General features: G+C 44.7%; 1 protein-coding gene across 6 annotated transcripts in view; it reads right to left on the reverse strand.

Moving 5' to 3' along the window:
* Positions 1-20,026, reverse strand: part of Pknox1 (PBX/knotted 1 homeobox 1) — a 46,538-nt gene that overhangs the window by 17,419 nt on the left and 9,093 nt on the right. For 4 of the 6 annotated variants that reach the window (XM_085679837.2, XM_085679836.2, XM_085679835.2 and 1 more), the window contains exons 2-5: positions 9,012-9,251; positions 7,315-7,422; positions 2,907-3,034; positions 531-702 (exon numbers count right to left, since the gene is read on the reverse strand). In XM_085679837.2, coding sequence (XP_085535963.1) covers positions 531-702; positions 2,907-3,034; positions 7,315-7,365 — 351 coding nt within the window. In that variant the 5' untranslated portion in view covers positions 7,366-7,422; positions 9,012-9,251. The remainder of the gene's footprint in view (positions 1-530; positions 703-2,906; positions 3,035-7,314; positions 7,423-9,011; positions 9,252-20,026) is intronic. The other 2 variants (XM_085679834.2, XM_085679833.2) reach the window with 2 other exon arrangements.

The following is a 20,026-nucleotide window of genomic DNA, read 5'->3' on the forward strand; positions in this document are numbered from 1 at the left end:
GAACACACAGTAAGAAATCAGGAGCAGCAGAGCTAAGGCTAATACGATTTATCCACAGATGATGAAGACCTGCTGAGGGCCAGAGTCTTCCAGATACAAAACCCAGAGAACGCACCTTGCTGTGGGGCTCTGAGTTCATCTGAATTTGGGAGAGACTCAGGCTGGAAGGGCAGACAGTGTGGGTGCCCTGACAAAGGATGCTAGCACTGTCTGTGTCCTCAAAGACCTTGCCACTGGGTCAGGAAGAAGGCACAGCAACTGGTGTCAGCACTGGGAGGGAGGCTGCTTTGCAGATGACAGCTCGAGCCTGTTTCTAAGATTAGACTTGTACTCACAACACAAGTGCAACAGACACCCCGTAGGAGCAGCCTGCCCCAGGAAGTTTTTACAGACACCCATGAGAGGACTAAGTCCCACCTCGGGAGGAAGCACAGATCAGTTAGATTGTTAAAGGGAAAACTAGCTAGAAACTAGAAGACTAGGAAGGTGAAAGGAAGGAAGGGAAAGAAAAAAGAATGAACTTTACTCACTAAGTTGTCAGTTTCTGGGTCTTCACAGAAGAAGGGCTTCCCGTCCTTCTCTTGCTTCCTGACAAAGTTCTCAATGTCCACATCGAAGCTGGCAGAGGTTGTACCTTCTGAGCCCTGTGTGGACTGCTCACATTTCTCAAACAACAAAGCTAGTAATGGAAATAGCGGGTGCCTGCAGGGAAAGAGAGCAAAGCTGTGCCACCTCTCTCCAGAAGTCTTTGGGATGTGTGCACCAATGAACCCCCACCCCTTTTTAGACAGGGATTCATTATATGACCCAGGTTGGCTTCTAACTCGAGGCTCTCCTGCCTCAGCCTCCAAGTACTAAGTAACAGGGATGCGTTGTCTGGCCTGTATGAGTGATTTTAAACAGTCCGTTACTTCTTTTTGTTTGCTCTTTTACACTTTTATTCAATGTATGTGTGCTCCACACCCACTGAGGTCAGAAGAAGGCATCAGATCTCCTGGGAACTGAAGTGGGGTCCTCTGGAAGAGTCTGTGCTCTTCCACCCTGAGCCATCTCTCTTACCTCATCTGTGACTTGCTTTTTAGTTTATATGGCATGAATACTCTGAGTGGAAGTGTTTCATGAAAAAAATTTTTTTTTGGTTTTTGGAGACAGAGTTTCTTTGTGTAGCTCTGTCTGTCCTGGAACTCACTGTGTAGACCAGGCTGGCCTCAAATTCAGAGACCTGCCTGCCTCTGCCACCACCATTCAGCAAAATACTTTTAATTGAGTTAGTTTTAAGTTACATTAAGATAATTTTTCAAAGCTCCTGATCTATTTGTTTTATGATGGAGCATCTCACAAAGTCCTTGCTGGCTTTGATTCACACTTCTCTTGCCCCAGCCTCCCAAGGCGTGGATTACAGCATGGACCATCATGCATGTATTTAAATTATTATTTGTGAACTATCCAAAACTAAATGGACTATTCTTGGTGTTTAGACCCTTATATGTGTATCTAGTCACATCAGAACCCTCAAACCCTCCTTTTTTTCTCCCTTTGGTATACCATGCTGGAATCCCTAGCCCCAGCAGGGATCACCATTAAATTTTCTCTTGGTGTTATGAAAAGGCATTTATACAAAATGCAAGCCTTCTGAGAAGGGCTTCCTTCATCAGAATAAGACAGCTGGGATTCACATATGAAGTTGCATGCAGCCATATTCCTTCCTTTTAATGTTGAGTAGCATACACTGTATGGACCCGCCACTGTCTGAGAAACATATAGGCTGTTCTAGTCTGTCAGTCATGAGGGGAGCTCCTAATACACTGTGGACAGCTAGATATGCACACCAGCTCATAGTGCACTAACTGTCAAAAGGAGAAAGCACAACCAGGGGTGGTGCACACCTTTGATCCTAGCACTTGGGAAGTAGAGACAGGTGGATCTCTATGAGTTTAAGGCCAGCTTGATCTACCAAGTGAGTTCCAGGCCAGGCTAGGCCTATAAAGAGAGAGCCTGTCTCAAGGGGGCTAAAAAAAAAGGAAGAAAAAGAAAGGATGAAGCAACACAAATAGGTAAGTGTGGTATATACACAGTGAACACCATGAAATATTATTCGGCCTCAGAAAGTCCCAGCAGATTCTATATTACAGATTCATGTTTAAAACATTTTCTGTGAAAAAAACCAGTCAAGAAAAGAAAATGAGCCCTCACTATAGAACATGACCTCACTCAGGAGATACCTGAGGTAGTTAAGGTCTACGGAGCAAAATGACAATTTCTTTCTTTCTTTTTTTGTTTTGTTTTGTTTTGTTTTTCAAGACAGGGTTTCTCTGTAGCTTTGCAGCCTGTCCTGGAACTAGCTCTTGTAGACCAGGCTGGCCTCGAACTCAGAGATCCGCCTGCCTCTGCCTCCCAAGTGCTGGGATTAAAGGCGTGCGCCACCACCACTCAGCTGCAAAATGACAGTTTCTAAAGCTGCATATGTGGAAATCAGAGGACCGCTCTGTAGACTTTTCTCTACTTTCTGTGGGTTCCAGAAATCAAACTCAGGTCATGTTTTAGACAGCAAGTGCTTTCCTTGCTGACCTATCTCAAGGCCCCCTTTCCCTTTTAGAGTCTGTAAAGTAGCCTAGACTGGCCTGGAACTGACTTTGAGTTCTCTGTTCCCAGTGCTGATATTCCAAGTGTGCACCGCCATGCCTGGCTGAAGCTTTTCTGAAAGGCTACCCAACACAAAGATCTGTAGTATAAAACCTTCTGTCTTACTATTAGAAGTAATACTTCAGTCTGAAAGGCGTCCCCAGTAGTCACAGTATCCCAGTGGTCCCTCCCAGCTCAGTCTAGAGCCCAGCCCTGGTTCCAGTTCACATGTCTGCACTCCTCCTGGTCCTCCGAAAACCACACAGTCCACACCCGCACACTACCTATAAATGGCCTGCTTGTCGGCATCCATTGGGGTCTGAGACTCCATGGGAGGAGGACTCACTCCTTCTGCATCTGGGTCAGAGCAGTTGGGATCTTGCTCTGTTTTTAACTCAGTTACCACCTGCATCTGTAAAAGGAGAAATTTTGCTATAAAATACAAAATATAAAGTGCTATTCACTCTGCAATTGGTAGATTATATAACTGCCAATAACACATAGAACATTAGCAGCAAAACTCCTTTGAATATCTCATGCTCTACCAGTGGACAACATAAAGACCAAATTTCCAACACATTAAGAATTGAGATGAGCCAGGCGGTAGTGGTGCAGACTTTTAAACCCAGTATTCAAGAGGCAGAGACAAGCAGATCTCTGTGAGTTCAAGGCCAGCCTGGTCTACAAAGCAGATACCATGACAGCCAGGACTGTTACAGAGAAACCTTGTCTCAAAAAACCACACACACACACACACACACACACACACACACAACAAAAAATGAAAGGATTTTGAAGCCATCACAATGAATTGCAGACAGGAACGGTCAGTGCAAGCTGATCTTTCTAGCCACATGGCTCCCAACTAGAAACTTAGGAGACCAAACAGAAAGCTTGTGTTCTTATACTCGCACACAAACAATTCAATATCAACAGTCAACTTTGTGACAGGGTTCAAGTTCTCCCACACCTGCCCTACACCATTATGCAAATAAGAACACGGGCTGGGAGCATAGCTCATGTGCAACATCCTGCCTGGATCTGATTCCCAGCACACACTCACAAGCATTTTACGTGTGTGTGTGTGTGTGTGTGTGTGTGTGTGTGTGTGTGTGTGTTTGGGGTGGTGGGTATATATATATATATATGCATGAGTACAGGTGCTCTTAGGTCTAAAAGAGGATACTGGATACCCTGGAGCTGGAGTTACAGGTAGTTGTAAGCTCCCAGGGGTTCTGGGAACTGAACTCAGATGCTCTGTGCTCCCAGGGGTTCTGGGAACTGAACTCAGATGCTCTGTAAGAGAAGTAGTCAGTCTTAATGCTCTGCCATCTCTCCAGACCCAGGATTCCCTACTTGTAATCTTATTATACTCACGAGGCTGAGGCAGGTCTGCCACAAGTTCAAGGCTAGACTGGACTATAACATGAGATCCTGATGTGGGAGAATTGTCTGTATTCTGTCAATCATATTTTACTAAAACGCTGATTGGCCAGGCAGGCAGTATAGGCCGGAAAACCAGATAGGAAGTAGAGGTGATGCAATGAGAACAGGAGAATTCTGGGAAGCAGAGAGGTTTCTCAGCCACTCCTGTGCAGACCACCAAAGAGGCAACATATAAGCTGTCACACTGAGAAAGGTACGAAGCCATGTGCTAACACAGATAAGGATAATGGGGTAATATATGTTATAAGAGCTAATAAGTAGCCAGAGCTAAGGGCCAATCAGTTTATAACCTTATGGAGTCCTGTGTGTGATTTTTCCTTGGGGTATGCCGGTTGTGGGGTACCAGGTGGGACAGAAACCCCAACAAGCCGGCCTCTCGTGTTACATATGGCGCCCAGACGTGGATAACTGAACCCACAGAAAGCCTGAGGAAGTTTGGGAAAGAATAGAGTAAACATGTTTTCTTGGTAGCAGCAATTTCTTGGGTCTGCTCTGCTTGCTAGAGGCAAGCAAATGTTCTCATCTAAGAGAGGCTTCCTGACTCAGCTTTAGCTGCAAAACCCTGCAGCTCATTAAGAGGTCCTGCCACGAAATACTTAAATAGTATTGATGAAAAGCTGAACGCATGCTTTTCAGTTTTCAGCCGTAGCAGGAAAAAAAAGCTGCAGTGTTTTAAAATGCCGGCTGTCTGGGCTGTCCTGCCAGGGCAATCTCTGATTCTTTCAGGCAGGCAGTCCGACGGAGTGTGGTCTGTGAGCAGAATGCTGCAGCTTGCTTGCTAGCAAGGACTTTGAAAGGCCATAGAGTTGTGGCAGTGAACACAGCTCTGGCTGGTACCTCAGCCATGAGGCTGGAAAGCTAAATAATGGGCTGGATCTAGCTGTCAAAGCCACAGCTTTAGTCCTACCGATATTGCTTGGTAAATTAAAGACTCATGTGGTCAGAAAAAGAGAGATATATAGTAAAAGAAAGATTCAAAGATGAAGAAAACCTCTAAAGAGTTTACAGTGTGTTAAAAATATATGCAGGCTAAAGGTTAAAGTCATTAAAAATAAAAAAGAAAGAAAGGGAGAAATAGGGTGTGGTGGTACACACCTTTAATCCCAATGCCTGGGAGGCAGAGGCATATTGACCTCTGTGACTTCAAGGGGTAGAGGCAGATTGACCTCTGTGACCTCAAGGTGTGGTAGTACACACCTTTAATCCCAATGCCTGGGAGGCAGAGACAGACAGATCTCTGAGAGTTCAAGGTGTTTATTGTAACACACACCTTTAATCCCAGCACTGGGGAGGTAGAGACAGAGGGATCTCTGTGAGTTCAAGGCAGCCTGGTCTACAGAGTTATTCCAGGACAAAGATATACAGAGAACCAGTCTCAAAAAGTAAAAGTAAAAATAGGAAGAAATAGAGGTTAAAATAAAGATGGAAAATATACAGAGAATCTTGATACTGTATGCTATTATGCTCTCTTTGAATTGTTTGAATGCTGAGGCAGAAACAACAGCTGCTAAAGGACTTTTGTTTATAAATGCTGCTGAACTAATCCAAGATAGGTATTTTGAAAATACCTTGGCTTCAAAATTGAAGTCAAAAGGTATGTTACTTTGGAGAAGAGATTTTGCTTTTGTTTCCACAGAAAATGAGAGGCTCTGGATTTATTCAGAGTTAAGAAAAATCATCTTTGGCCAAGGGAGACCTCCTGAGCAATCTCCGGTAGGAACAGATGGCCCAGATGACAGAGTTCTACATCCAGAACAGATTCAAGACTACTGCCTGAGATGATCAAGACTCACAGGATACTCCAGTCAGGACTTGATTATAACTTTAAATTTTCTTTAGGTCCCCATAAGATCATCAGCGCCCCCAACCAGCAGGAAGTAGCCTGAAATACTATGCCCACATTCCCAACAAATGGACTATGGGTATTTTCCTTTGTTTAAAAAGAAAAGGGAAATGATGTGGGAGAATTGTCTGTATTCTGTCAATCATATTTTAATAAAACGCTGATTGGCCAGGCAGGCAGTACAGGCCGGAAAACCAGACAGGAAGTAGAGGTGATGCAATGAGAACAGGAGAATTCTGGGAAGCAGAGAGGTTTCTCAGCCACTCCTGTGCAGACCACCGAAGAGGCAACATGTAAGCTGTCACACTGAGAAAGGTACAGAGCCATGTGCTAACACAGATAAGGATAATGGGGTAATATATGTTATAAGAGCAAATAAGTAGCCAGAGCTAAGGGCCAATCAGTTTATAACCTTATGGAGTCCTGTGTGTGATTTTTCCTTGGGGTATGCCGGTTGTGGGGTACCAGGTGGGACAGAAACCCCAACAAGCCGGCCTCTCGTGTTACAAGATCCTGTTTCACAAAACAAAATGCAGGGGCTACTAGATGGCTCAGTAGGTAAAGGCCCTCACTGCCAAGATTGATACGCCAAGTTCAAGCCCTGGTACCCACACAGTGGAAGGAGAGAACTGAGTCTAGACAGTTGTCCTCTGACCTCACAATACACTATGGTACACGTGCCCTATGTACAATAAACAAACATTAAAAAAAAACAGAGCCAGGCACATGGTATATTTTGTGTCCCAGCACTTAGGACACCAAGGCAGGTGGGTTGTGAGTTCAAGGCCAATCTAGGCTAAGCAGAAAGCCTCTGTCTCAAAACCAAACAATAAAACCTCTAGAACACCCAGCTTATGGGGTGTAGTGGTAAAGTGCTTGTCAAGCACTAGAGTTGCAAACAGACAAACACCCATCCAGCTTTTTTCTTTTTTTCTTCCCTATGCTGGAATCAATCCAAATGCTTCACAAATGCTAAGCAAGCATCCAGTTTTGGTTTTTGCTTGTTTGTTTTGTTTTTTTTGAGACAGGGTTTCTCTGTATAGCATTGGCTTCCGGAACTCCGTAGAGTAGGCTGGCCCCTAACTCTGAGATCCTCCTGCCTCTGCCTTGTCTCCTGAGTGCTGGAATTAAAGACATGCCCCACCATCACTCTGAAAGTACCCAGTTTTTAATCCCCAGCACCACATGCTTGCATGCACCCATGCATCCAAGCACAATAAAATACTCTAAAAATGGTTTGGTGGCTGGGCAGGAATTGGTATCGCTTAAGGAACAAGCATGAGCAATTGATAGCTCTGAGCTCTGTTGTGCAATGGATGCCTAATATATTTGTAAGGTGGATGTGCGAGCTCACGGAGTCACCTGGCAGTGATCAGGATGCAAAATAAAGGTCAGGCCCTTACTTGCTGTCCATCTTGATAGCTGTCTATACTTAACGTCTGTGTAGCCATCATGGTTGATGAGGGTTCACTTTAGACATCAGATCATCTTGAGTTAGAAGCGAATGGTGTCTAGAAAAATAAAGCAGAAGAGTACCGGTCAACACGTCCTCAGAATTTCTTGTCTTTTATCCCAGAGCATCATGTAATTTCTAAATACTATGTATTTTATACAGAGGACAATCCCTTCTTAACTCCAAGCCAGACCCTCCTCGGCAACACCACATTTGCTTAGTGGTCACTTGCCTTACTGTGCTGGGCCCCTACCTGCTATGAGACGGTTGAGCACACCCCTTTATCCCCTAACGAGGAGCCAGTAAATACTGCACACACAGGACACTGGGGGCTGGGACACCAGAAGCACAGGGGTTAGCCTAGAGAGACCCCACCTTCCTTGAGAACAGGGCAGTGGCAGCAGAATAGGAGACTAGTAGGAGAGACACCAAGGGCACGAGGAGAAAAGGAGAGTATGGAGGGATTCCCGGGATGTGTGGACAGAGTAGGCCTCCCCAGGAAAGGCCATCTAAGAAAGGCTTGAGAACCTGCAAGACTGGAGAGAAAAAAAACGACTAATGCAAACTGAAAATAATGTGCCCCACAGGAGCAGATGGCACTCTGACGTATCTGTGTGTGTGGCACAAATAAGTAAGCAATGTCATTTGCTTAATGATGACAGAAACCCTCAAAATAATGTTGCTGAGCTGGAATGATAAGCAGGGATCTGACAAACATGGGAGGTAGGGGGGGATGGGCAGCACTGGTCAGCCCCAGGTGGCCTACACCAGCATGCAGGAGCTTGCCTAGATAGTCACTTTAAGACCAAGGGCAGGGACATCACTTGTCTGCACTGGGAGAATCAACTAAGGGTCACCAAGGGAAGTACAATTATACTCTAGATTGTACAAAACAGAAGCACATACAGTCGGAGCATGGCAAGCCAAGGACAGGAATGAGCAGCATGTCTTGAGACAGCTCAAATAATGGTGTCTATCCCACAAACAGTACAGTGCAGTGGTAGCTGGGCTACCTCCTGTGCACATGATAGCTCCTCAGGCTTCTCAGATGGTGCCCACTTTATATCTTAAAAGTCAGAATAATGGGGCCAAGGCCACAGGGCTGACTAAAAGGTGAGTGACACTCACCTCTGCATCATCATACTGAGTTTGTCCCCAGGTACCAGAGTTTCCATAGGCCCAGGAGCTAGCACATGGGAAGGCACTAATACATAAATTCATTAGATGCTATGGGGACAAATGGCTTGGTGTAGATGCACACTACTGACAAACACTGGCAAGTCAATGCAGGAGTGATGACAGAGGATGACTGGGGTGAGTAAGGCACCTCAGAGGAGAGGTCTGACTAGGGAAGTAATAATAGGCTGCCTACCACCCCTGTGCAGAAGGAAGCCAAGAGACAAGATGGCTGAACAGAGCGGTAAGGATGTGTCTGATCAGGTGAGTCTGTGGCTACAGTGAGGACAGTAAGTCACTGGACAGAAACCCACAGCAGGGGTGAGCAGTGGGTGACACATGTACAGATCAGACTGCATGGCTTAGGGGCACAGGAGCCAAGGTAGGGAGCTATATGCACAAGAGTCAGAGGAGGTGAGCCAGGGACCTGCAGGTGGACTAAGGGAGCAGGGATGGGTCCAAACTTCCCACCTGAGCACCTGGAAGAATAGAGCCGTAGGTCTCGGGATGAGCAAACAGCTAAGATCAGCTCCATGGCTTGGGAGGGAAATAAGGCAGGACATCTCAGGCGGCAGGCGAGTCTCAGATACCTTCTCGGAAACTGAGCAGAGGAGGCTGGGCTGGAATCACTTGGCCATCATCAAGGTACAGTGGGTACACATGGAGATGAGCTGAGTCCTCCATAAGACACGTCCCACTCTAACCCAGCACCTGAACATGGACCAGATTTAGAAACAGGGTCTTACAGAGGGAATGACACTAAGGACTTGGGAGGGAGCATCTGGTTGTCTATCTAAGAGGAAAGGGGAAGCTCTGAGACACACAAAGAGGTTCACCACGGAAAGACAGAGGCACACACTGCAGTAATATACCCCTCAGTCCAGGAAGTCTAAGTAGGGTCACCAGAAGCTGGAAGAGGCAAGGACAGACCCCTAGAGCCTTCAGAGAGAGTACAGCCCTGCCTATAACTTGATCATGGATTTCCAGAACCATGAGAGAATCCATTTCTGAGGGTGGTAGGGATTAAATCGGGAGCTGTACACATGCCAGAGAGCTGTCTACTGTTTAATATACCCCAGTTTGCAGTAAACTGGCACAGCAGCCCTAGTTTAAAAAAATATATACACATAAATGCATGATGTAAAGCCAAGAGAGCAGAGAACAGAAGGAAGACAGAAGTGTGCTAAGACATGGCCTGGAGGCCAGAGGACAAGAGGACACAGCATGACATGATAAGCATGAAGAGGGAGCCGTGATGGGGGAGTGCCAACCATGTGAAGGACTTCCTCAGGACCAGGAAGAGGAGGACTGAGTCAGCAGCTGGTGAACAGAAGGTCTGTGGGGGAGCAAAACAAGAACCATGGCCCCAAACTCTACCACCAGAAGTGATGGTACCTGCACGGCACATTCCTGAGAGCTGTCTGTACTAGGAAGGGTGGAAAAATAATAGAAGCGGCTTATAGACTCAGAAGATGGGAGTTGAGTGCAGTGAAAAACTAAGTTAAAGACTTTTTTTCTTTTTTTAGAGACAGGATCTCACTATGTAGCTTTAGTTATAATAGAATTCACTTTGAAGACCAGGGTGGTCTTGAACTCACAGAGATTCACCTGCCTCTACCTCCCAAGTGCTGGGAAGTCATGCCACCCACTATGCCCAGCCTCTGAATTAACATCTTTAAAACCCTGCTTTAAGTCTGCTTCATCTGTGTGCTCCACCTCCCCCAGGACGCCACTCTGGGCAGAGACCCACACACCTACACCTTGTCAAGCATCTCCTAAAGGCCTTTGTACTGATTAAAGTCTGACTCTCCCAAATTCTGACTTCCACCTGCCCTTCCACCTTCAGAGCCAGCACAGCATAGTACCCTGAGACTTCATTTCCTTGTGGCTGTCATAGCCCAAGTATGGCCTTGCTCCAAACCACTCACCAGGCTCTCTAAAATGCAAATCTGGTCATGTGACTAGCCTCATAAGGTTGCTTCTACCCAAGCCCATCCCCGATATCAGACCACCTCCACCCAACTTCCCAACCACCAAGAGTACACCCTTATCTCCCTTCTGTAGTCACTCTCTCCCACCACAGATCCTACTAGAAGGTCTGTCTGCCTCCCACCCCTTCTGTATGCATGGCTAGCTATGAGTATGACCACCTTCCTCCTGGGTTTTGCCTAGGGAACAAGAAGCCCACAGAGAGCCTGGGAACTGATGATCTTCAACCATCAATAAACTGGAGGTATACGTCTCTAAAGGTCTGAGATGCTTAAGATATAAAGGGGTTTTTGTTTGTTTGTTTGTTTGTTTTTGTTTTTTTGGAGACAGGGTTTCTCTGTAGCTTTGGAGCCTGTGCTGAAACTAGCTCTTATAAACCAGGCTGGCCTCAAACTCACAGAGATCCGCCTGCCTCTGCCTCCCGAGTGCTGGGATTAAAGGTCTGCACCACCACTGATTGGCTGCAAGCTTTATTTGTCATAGCAAAAACAAAATATTACAACAAAAAAAAAGTTAATTATTTTAGTGTATGTATGCATGCCTGTGTGAGTTTCTGTGCACCATGTAGAGGCCGAAGGCCGCTGAATCTCCAGGAACTGAAGTTCCAGGATGCTGTAAGAAGCCAAGTATGGGGATCTGAATTTGGGTCCTCTGCAAAAACAGCAAGTGTTCTCAACTACTGAACAATGTCTCCAGTCTTATAAAAAGTTGTTCTTGTTGTTTTGTTTTTGGTTTTTTTTTAAGACAGGGTTTTGAAGCATAATTAATAAAAACTCAGAAAAATTGGGGTTCAACCTAAAGGTCTCAAAAAGCAAAGCAGCTAGCTACTGGCTCTTACCTCTACCTCAGTTCAAAGTGGCAATCCTGACTCCAGGAATCTCATAATGAGACTAAGATTGTGAACTGTCTCCTCCCATTTTATATTCCTCTCTAGGGATGGGACTAAAGGTATATACCACCCATTTTCTATGGCAAATTAGTGTGGCTACTGGGATTAAAGGTGTGTGTCACCACTGCCTGACTGTAAGGCTGACCAATGGGGCTGTTTTACTCTCTGATCTTTAGGCATTATTATTTTTTTTTTTTTTGAGACGGGGTCTCTCTACAAATCCCTAGCAGTCCTAGAACAGGTTGGCCGAGAACTGAGATCTGCCCGACTCTATCTCTGAATACTGAAGGATTAAGGGCGTTCACCACCACACCCAGTCTCTTATAAAAGTATTTTAAACAATTAGCATTCAAAAAAGGCCCCTAGACTCCCTCACATAGGTAACCTCCTTCCCTGGCCACTCTGGATGGAAAGAAACTCTGCTGTGAATGCCACTGAGGCAAATCTTCCAGGGTATTGATGGTTCTCCGTGTAAAGCAGGTCAGTCTGGAAGTGACTGCACCAAGGGTTCGATGGCTGGCCCTGAGGCTTCCAGACAGCTCTCACAGAGCACTTCCCAGGCTAGGGAGAGTGGTTTAGAACAAAGGTGCCGCCCTGCTGTGTTGGGAGACACTTTTCCCAGTCTTACTGACCAGGTTTCCTGGGCAAATCTGGCTAAAAGATGATGGCCAATGAACACACCTGGGAAGCCAGGGCAGTGTAACAACCCAAAGATTTAGTGTCTCCATGCCTGTGTTCCAGAACAGAGTAATGGGGAACCTCCCAAAACACACCTGTCCACAGTCCCCAAGTACAGCACGTGGGCTTCTGACTGCCAGCCAGAGGGTAGGACACAGGGAATACTTGTGCGGTGGTGGTGCACACATTTAACTCCGCACTCGCAGGCAGGCGGGTCTCTGTGAGTTCGAGGACAGCCTGGACTACAGAGCTAGTTCCAGGACAGGCTACAAGAGAAACCCTGTCTCAAAAACAAACAAACAAAAAGAATAAGCTGCTGCGCATTAAAGCTGTGCTATGATTTGAATGCATTCTTCAAAAGTTCACGTTATGTTAGGGAGCTGGAGAGATGGTTCAGTGGTTAAGGGCACTCACTGGATGTTCTTCCAAAGAACCGGGGTTTAGCTCCCAGCACCCACATGGAGGCTCACAGTCAACTGGAACTCCAGCTCCAGGATTCAATATACTCTTCTGGCCTCCACAGGCACCAGGTATATAAGTGATGCACATTCAGGCAAAATGCCCATACACATAAAATAAAACAAATAAAGGCTACGTAAGAGCCCTGGCTGCTCTTCCAGAGGGCCCAGGTTCAATTCCCAGCACCCACATGGCAGCTCACAACCATCAGTAACTCTAATTCCAGGGGATCCAATGCATCTAGTCTCCTTGAGCAGGTATTTAGTACACATGTGGACATGTAAGGAAACACTCATACACATAAAATAACCTTTAATGTGTGTTTAAAAATAAATAAATCGGGGGAAGAACAAGGAGGGTGATGGATAGCGGGGATGGGCCAAACAAGCCTGTGTCGCCCACAGGTGGCAAAAAGAAGCCCCTGAAACAGTCCAAGAAGCAGGCCAAGAAAATGGATGAGTAAGATAAGGCTTTCAGGGGCTGGAGAGATGGCTCAGAGGTTAAGAGCATTGCCTACTCTTCCAAAGGTCCTGAGTTCAATTCCCAGCAACCACATGGTGGCTCACAACCATCTGTAATGAGGTCTGGTGCCCTCTTCTGGCCAGCAGGCATACACACAGACAGAATATTGTATACATAATAAATAAATATTTAAAAAAAAGAAAAAAAAGATAAGGCTTTCAAGCAGAAACAAAAAGAGGAGCAGAAGAAACTCGAGGAGCTAAAAGCCAAGGCCGTGGGGAACGGACAAAAAAGTAAGCTGTTCCTCATATCTGAGATGATGGTGACCCTCTTCCATTCCCATTTAAACATTTGGATTCCCTGCCATAACATCTTTGCCATCTACAGCTAGAATGAAATGTTATCCTGGAGCCGTTAAACAGCTGGATTCCCTACTATAACATCATTGCCACCTATAGTTAGAATGAAGTGTTATCCTGGAGCCTGTTGTACATTGTATAAACTTTTGTAAAAAAATAATAATAAAGTAAATAATATAAAATAAATAAATAGATCACACTTAAAAAGAAATCTAGTCAGGTGTGGTAGCATACACCTTTAATACCAGCACTTGGGAGATAGAAGCAGATGGATCTCTGTGAGTTTGAGGCCAGCTTGATCTACACAGTGAATTCCAGAACAGTCAAAACTATATAGAGAGATCCTGTCTCAAAAGACTAAAGCCAAAAGTAAATAAATAAATCTAATTTTTTTAATTCATGGGCTAAAATTTAATGCCAAGTTCCTATTATTTGGAGGTGGGGTCTTTGAAAAGTAATCAATCATGAGGCTAGGGACATACAATAACTTTACTGACTGTACAAAAAAATAATAATTTGCTGCCAATCCACCTGCCTCTGCTTCCCAAGTATATAGTACGACTAATAAAAACCCAGAGACAGATATTGGGGTTTAACCTGAAGGTCAGGAAAGCAAAATAGCTAGCCACTGGCTCTTACCTCTACCATAGTCCAAAACGGCAACCCTGACTCCAGGAATCTCAGAATGAGACTGAGCTGTCTCCTCCTGTTTTATATTCTTTGCTAGTTCTGGGATTAAGGGCATGTACCACTACTGCCCAGTTTCTATGGCAAACTAGTGTGGCTACTGGGATTAAAGGTGTGTGTCACCACTGCCTGGTCTGTAAGGCTGACCAGCAAAGCTATTTTATTTTCTGATCTTCATGCAAACTTTATTAAAATACAAATGAAATACCCAAGTGTGGAGATTAAAGGTACCATGAAAAGGCAAGCAACCATGTTCTTGGATTTCTCAGTTCCTTGGAACAACTATGAGCCAAATAAATGTCTATTGTTTATAAATTCCCTTGTTTCATGTGATGTGTTACAGCAAAAGAAAACAAACTAAACAAGTGGTATACAGTAATTAAGAAAATTTCTTAAATTACTGTCTAGATTACAAGTTAAAATGTATCAATGAATTATTGATTTTAGATATAGTTGTTTTGTTCAGTTAAAATCAATGAGATCCCTGCCCTCCAGAACCCTTCTCTGTTGCTGTCTAGTTTGGTTTAAAGATGGTATTTTACAATGTAGTTCAGACTTGTAGGTGCAAGTTTCTGTCCTGTCTGCCAATTCTCAAATAACCACCTCAATATTAACTACAAATGTTCAGCTGATAACTCAGGCTTATTACTAACTAGCTCTAACAACTTGAATCAACCTACTTCCATTCATCTATGTATTGCCACATGGCTCATGGCTTTACTTGTTCTCTAGTTTTTTGTTTACCTTTTTTTTTTTCCCCCCGAGACAGGGTTTCTCTGTTTAACAGCTCTATAGACCAGGCCTGCCTCTACCTACCAAATGCTGGAATTAAAGAAGGAGTGTGCCACCACTGCCCAGCTTTGTTTGTTTTTTTCAAGACAGAGTTTTATCTGGCTGTTCTGGAACTCACTAAGTAGACCAGCGTGGTCTTGAACTCACAGAGACCCACTTGCCTCTTGCCTCTCAAGTGCTGGTATTAAAGGCATGCACCACCATACTCAGCTCTATCAAAAAATATTTTCATTACTCAGAATCATTTAAAATTCACAGCAAGGGTCTTGGGGTTTATCTTAGTGGAAGAAAACATGCTTAGCATGTGCACTTCTGCATGCATGCTGAAGCCCAGGATTCAGTTCCCAGAATAAAAAACAAACTAAACCCAAAAGCAGTGAGGATGAGTATACAGCAGTAAGTGAGTGGGGAAGGCAGAGGTGCAGCCAGCATGCACTTCACTGCACCTTTCATTCACTCTGCATATATACTGGGGAGAGGGGGAGTCTTTCTCCTCGCTGGGATCTATCCCAAGTGCAGGGATGGATCAGTTAACAAAGTTGCTACCATACAGAAATCACTTTATTAACAACTGCTGTAATAGACTATGAGTGATTTAGGGAGCGACAGGGGTCTTTAACTTCCAAGTCAACCACCCAAAGAACACAGGACCCTTTGTTTCCTCATCTTTACTCATTACCAAGTTCGAGGACTTCCAGGTTCCTCACTGGATGTGTCCCCCGAGCAGCCCATGGTTTTTCCTACAGCTGCTACATATAATTAACCGCACTTGGTTCTTGTTGGTGGATGTTGATGGATGGAGCAGCACCCTGCAGTCTGACCTTGGATCTGCTATGTTAGTGGACTCCTTTAATCTATGGTTTATGCAGATTCCATGTTTTTTTCCATAAATGTCATTGCAAGCCAAGCAGATACAATCCTGTGGAAAAATCTGTTTTAAGATCTCCAACTACACTCAAATGTAAATGAAGAGTAACAACAAACTTGTAGCCAAGTGGTGGTGGCTCACATCTTTAATCCCAGCACTCTGAAGGCAGAGGCAGGTGGATCTCTATGAGTTCGAGACCAGCCTGGTCTACAAGAGCTGGCTCTAGAACAGGCTCCAAAGCTACAGAGAAACCCTGTCTTGAAAAACAAAACAAAACAAAAAATAAAAGTAAATCTTTAAATGATGTGCTTGAGTATCAATTGACAAGGATGAACTTGTGATGGCTTTGTCAACTGGATTAAAGTAAGAAACGCTTAGGGATTCAGTGAGTAAGGGTATTCCCAGAGAGAGGTAATGAGGGGTAAGACACACCTGTACAGCAGTGGTGCCATTTCACAAGCTAGGTCTAGGAAGGAATCAAATAGGAAAAAAAAAGAGAAGGGGCGCTGAGCACAAATACCTCCCCACATACTTTTTTTTTTTTTTTGAGACAGGGTCTTTCTATGTATGTAGTCCTGGCTGTCCTAGAACTCAGTATGTAGACCAGGCTGTCCTCAAATTCACAGAAATTCACCTGCCTCTGCCTCCCGAGTGCTGGAATTAAAAGCATGAGCCACCACCACTCATCTCTGTTTCCTGATCCTCCTAGAGATGAGCAAGCAGCCTCCATGTTTTTCCCACCATGATGGATTAACTGTACCCTCAAACTGTGAGACAAAATGAACTCCTCCCTTACATTACTTCTTGTCAAGTATTGATCAAGCGAGTAAGAAGAGTCCTGCAGCCCCTTAGGGTAGAAGCTATCAAACCTGTGACAGCCCTTAGGTCTGGAAGCAAATATCGCAAGATTATGAAGAACTCCTCTTTGGCTACTTGGATGACTCCTTGATTTTAGGAGCAACCTTCCTAAGGCTATGAGGAAATTTCTCTGATTCTGTGCAACTCATTAGTTCTGTGAGTTATCCCTTTCAAGACTGTAAGAGAGCCCCATAAGGCTATAAGCAAGCCCAGAAACTCTACAGACTAAGTGTTCTGGCCAACATCCCCTCCTTATATTAAAGCTGACAGCTACATCTGAAAGATTTAAGAAAATGCCCCCACTGCTCAGGAGGCAGAGACCAAAGGATCTCTGTGAGACCAGTCTGGTCTACATGCTAAGTTCCAGGACAGTAAGAAGTACATACAGAGACCCTGGAAGAAGGAAAAAGAAGGATGACAACAAAGGAGGAGGAGGAGGAGAAGAAATGATGTCCCTAACAGACTGCATCTCTTTAGCATCAAGCTACCCTAGCCCCCAAGTTGAGGACCCGAACATCATGGACATGCAGGCTGTTTCCTATGATGTTTTTTCAGCTCTAGCCTACAGAAAGCATGCATATGATAAAATGGTTGTTTTATGCCACTAAAAGTTACTAGATTTATACCAGAAATAACCATGTACTTTTGAAATAGATAAAGTTCACGATCTAGGAAACATACACCAAATTAAACCAGTTTCCTGAGGTCGCTCTGCCCAGCTTCAAGGTTCTTTAGTTTCTTCTTCTATATAATAATACAGACTTCACATGGAAATTAGGAAGCATTCTGTAACTTGATAAGCTCTGGTGCCTGTTAAGTTTCATCAACTCAATTCATGTATCATGGTGTTTTTCAAACTCTGAGTCAGCTAGACAGTTGACTAAACAGAGAAACACGGGGAATCTTTGTAGGGTTTGGACATGAAGTGTCCTTCTCTAAAAAAAAAACATGCATTCAATCCTTGACTGGTGACACTATTGAGAGGCAGCTGGGTGATAGGGGCACTAAGTTCATCAATGGTTAAGGTACTGAATTCATAATGAATGGGCTATAAAAAGGTGGGGCCTTGCTGGAGGAGTAGAGCCTTGTTGCAGCAGGTGCCTAGAAGTGTGCCTTTAAATGGTTTAGCTAGCCTGATCCTTTCCTGCTTCTCTCTCTGTTTACTGGTTGCCATGAAATGAGCAAGTATCCTCTGCCATGCCCTTCCATGGTGCTTGTCTTGCCATTGGCCTAGAAGCAATGGGCAGCTAACCATGGACTGTGAGTCAATATTACATCCTTCCTCCTCTAAGTTGTGTATGGTGGGCTATCTTGCTACAGTGATGAAATCCTGACAGAAATAACTGGCACCCAGGAGCTGGTGCATAGCGGGGTGATGGTGGTACATGCCTTTAATCCCAGCACTAGGGAGGCAGAGGCAGGCAGATCTCTGTGAGTTTGAGGCCAGCCTGGTCTACAAGGCTCTAAAGCAACAGAGAAATCCTGTTTTGAAACTGACCCCCAACAAAGAAGACAACGAAGGAGGAGAAAGAAAGAAGAAGCAGGTGCATTACTTTGACTACCTCACCATGTGGTTCATAAGCCTACGGAACTTGTTTGTAGGAGGAATATGGAAAAGCTTATAAGATGAGAGTTAGAAACTCTCAACTGTTTCAGCCTTTCAGAGGGAACTTGGAAGGCCAGAGGTTGACAGGAAAGTGGAGAGAAAATATTGTGCATGCTTTGAAGGTTTCTAACAGGAGGGAGGATTCCATTGAGAACGAGATTAGAGGCCATTTGTGTACATTCTGGCAAAGATGTATGCCTATATCTTGTCTATAATGAATTATGTGGGGCTGAGTTGAAAGCAGATGGGTTAATTATGCTTGTGGAAAAAATTCCCAGTCAGCCTGTGATGTGCTTATCGGTGGGTACTTTTGGACAGGTTTACAATAAAAACTGTGAACAAAAAGCAGAAAAGAAAGATTTAGAAAAACAGTTTAGACACCAAAGGAGCTCACTTAGAATTACAGACAAGAGCTGGGCGGTGGCAGTGTAGGTCTTTAACCCCAGCACTCAGAAGGCAGAGGCAGGTGGATCTCTGTGAGCTAGAGGCCAGCCTGCTCTACAGAGCGAGTTCCAGGACAGCCAGGACTGTTATATAGAGAATAAGAACATAACTGCAGAAAAGACTAGACATTAAAGAAAAACCAAGTACTTTGCAACAGGAAAATAACAACGCTGCTGTGAGGACACCTCAGGATTTGCCAGGCCCCATGGACACCGCCCCCCCAGGCTTAAGGATGTAAAGGCAAATATTCATTTGACTTTCCGCTAAGAAGAGAGTGCTTCCAGGAGTGTGCCGTTCTCCATAGGAATCAAGCTTTGCAACCTGAAAAATTTAGTATCTTGCTGAGTCTTATACCCAGTTGTCAAAGGAAGGTAAAGTGTGATGGGGTGGAAGTCCCTGCAGGTAGACTTGAGTGATGTATAAAACTCTGAGCATTTCCTGACATTGGGAAGGAGACTCTATGATGTGGGAGACACTGACGATGGATTATTTCTGCCAGGAAAAGCTATAGTTTAAGGATGAGGACATGAAGACTGCAAACAGCAAGACCGCAGTGGTGGGGCTGGCTACACAGGACACCAGGTACCTAAATATGGCACATGCCCTACAAAGTTTAGTGTTTGCTCTACAGCTTTCAGTCTTGTTTGATCCCAAGTCTTTAAAGAGAGACTTTAGTCTGATACTAACATACCTAAGACCTTTCAGGGATTTTCTATTAGCCATGAGATGAAGGCCATTAACTCTGAGCATATCCAATGATGGCTGGGCCTTGGTTTTCCCTTCCTCCCTGGCCCCCACCAGTCACTCCAGGTTTCTTGCAGACTCCTTAGTATCTTCTCCAAGCTTCCCTCCAAACGCATAACTTCTGTCTAGAATGGCTTGGCTCCCATTTTCCTCTGCACGGCAGTCATCTCATTGCATGAGTCACCCCGACCCCTCCCTTCCAGTCCTTACCCCGGTTGTAATAGACCACTTCTTTTGATGAGTCACTGATGAACTCATTTCCTTCCAGGCACAAACTTCTGTACATTCCAGATAGGAACTTCAGCTGTTTCTATTCATCCCCACATTCCCAGTCACTATCACAATGCTGGGTACACAGCGGAGTTCCATTATTTAGTAAGAGATTCCTAAAGTCTGTACAACATAGGAATTACCTTTTCTATGAAAATTCCACAGATCTCACTCATCTGTGCCTGGAGCCTGTTCAAGATGCTCTACCTAGAAGGTCACTCAGACCCAACCCACAGCTCCTCAAAGGCATTGCCATCAGGTAGCATATGGTGTTCGTTTTTATTAGACCTTTATAAATGCTTTGTCTGCATGCACATCTGTGCACCGTGTGTGCCTGACGCCTTCAGAAGCCAGTAGAACTCACTAGTTCACAGTACTCGA

This window comes from Myodes glareolus, chromosome 18, assembly GCF_982192425.1.
Source record: "Myodes glareolus chromosome 18, mMyoGla1.1, whole genome shotgun sequence".
NCBI lineage: Eukaryota > Metazoa > Chordata > Mammalia > Rodentia > Cricetidae > Myodes > Myodes glareolus.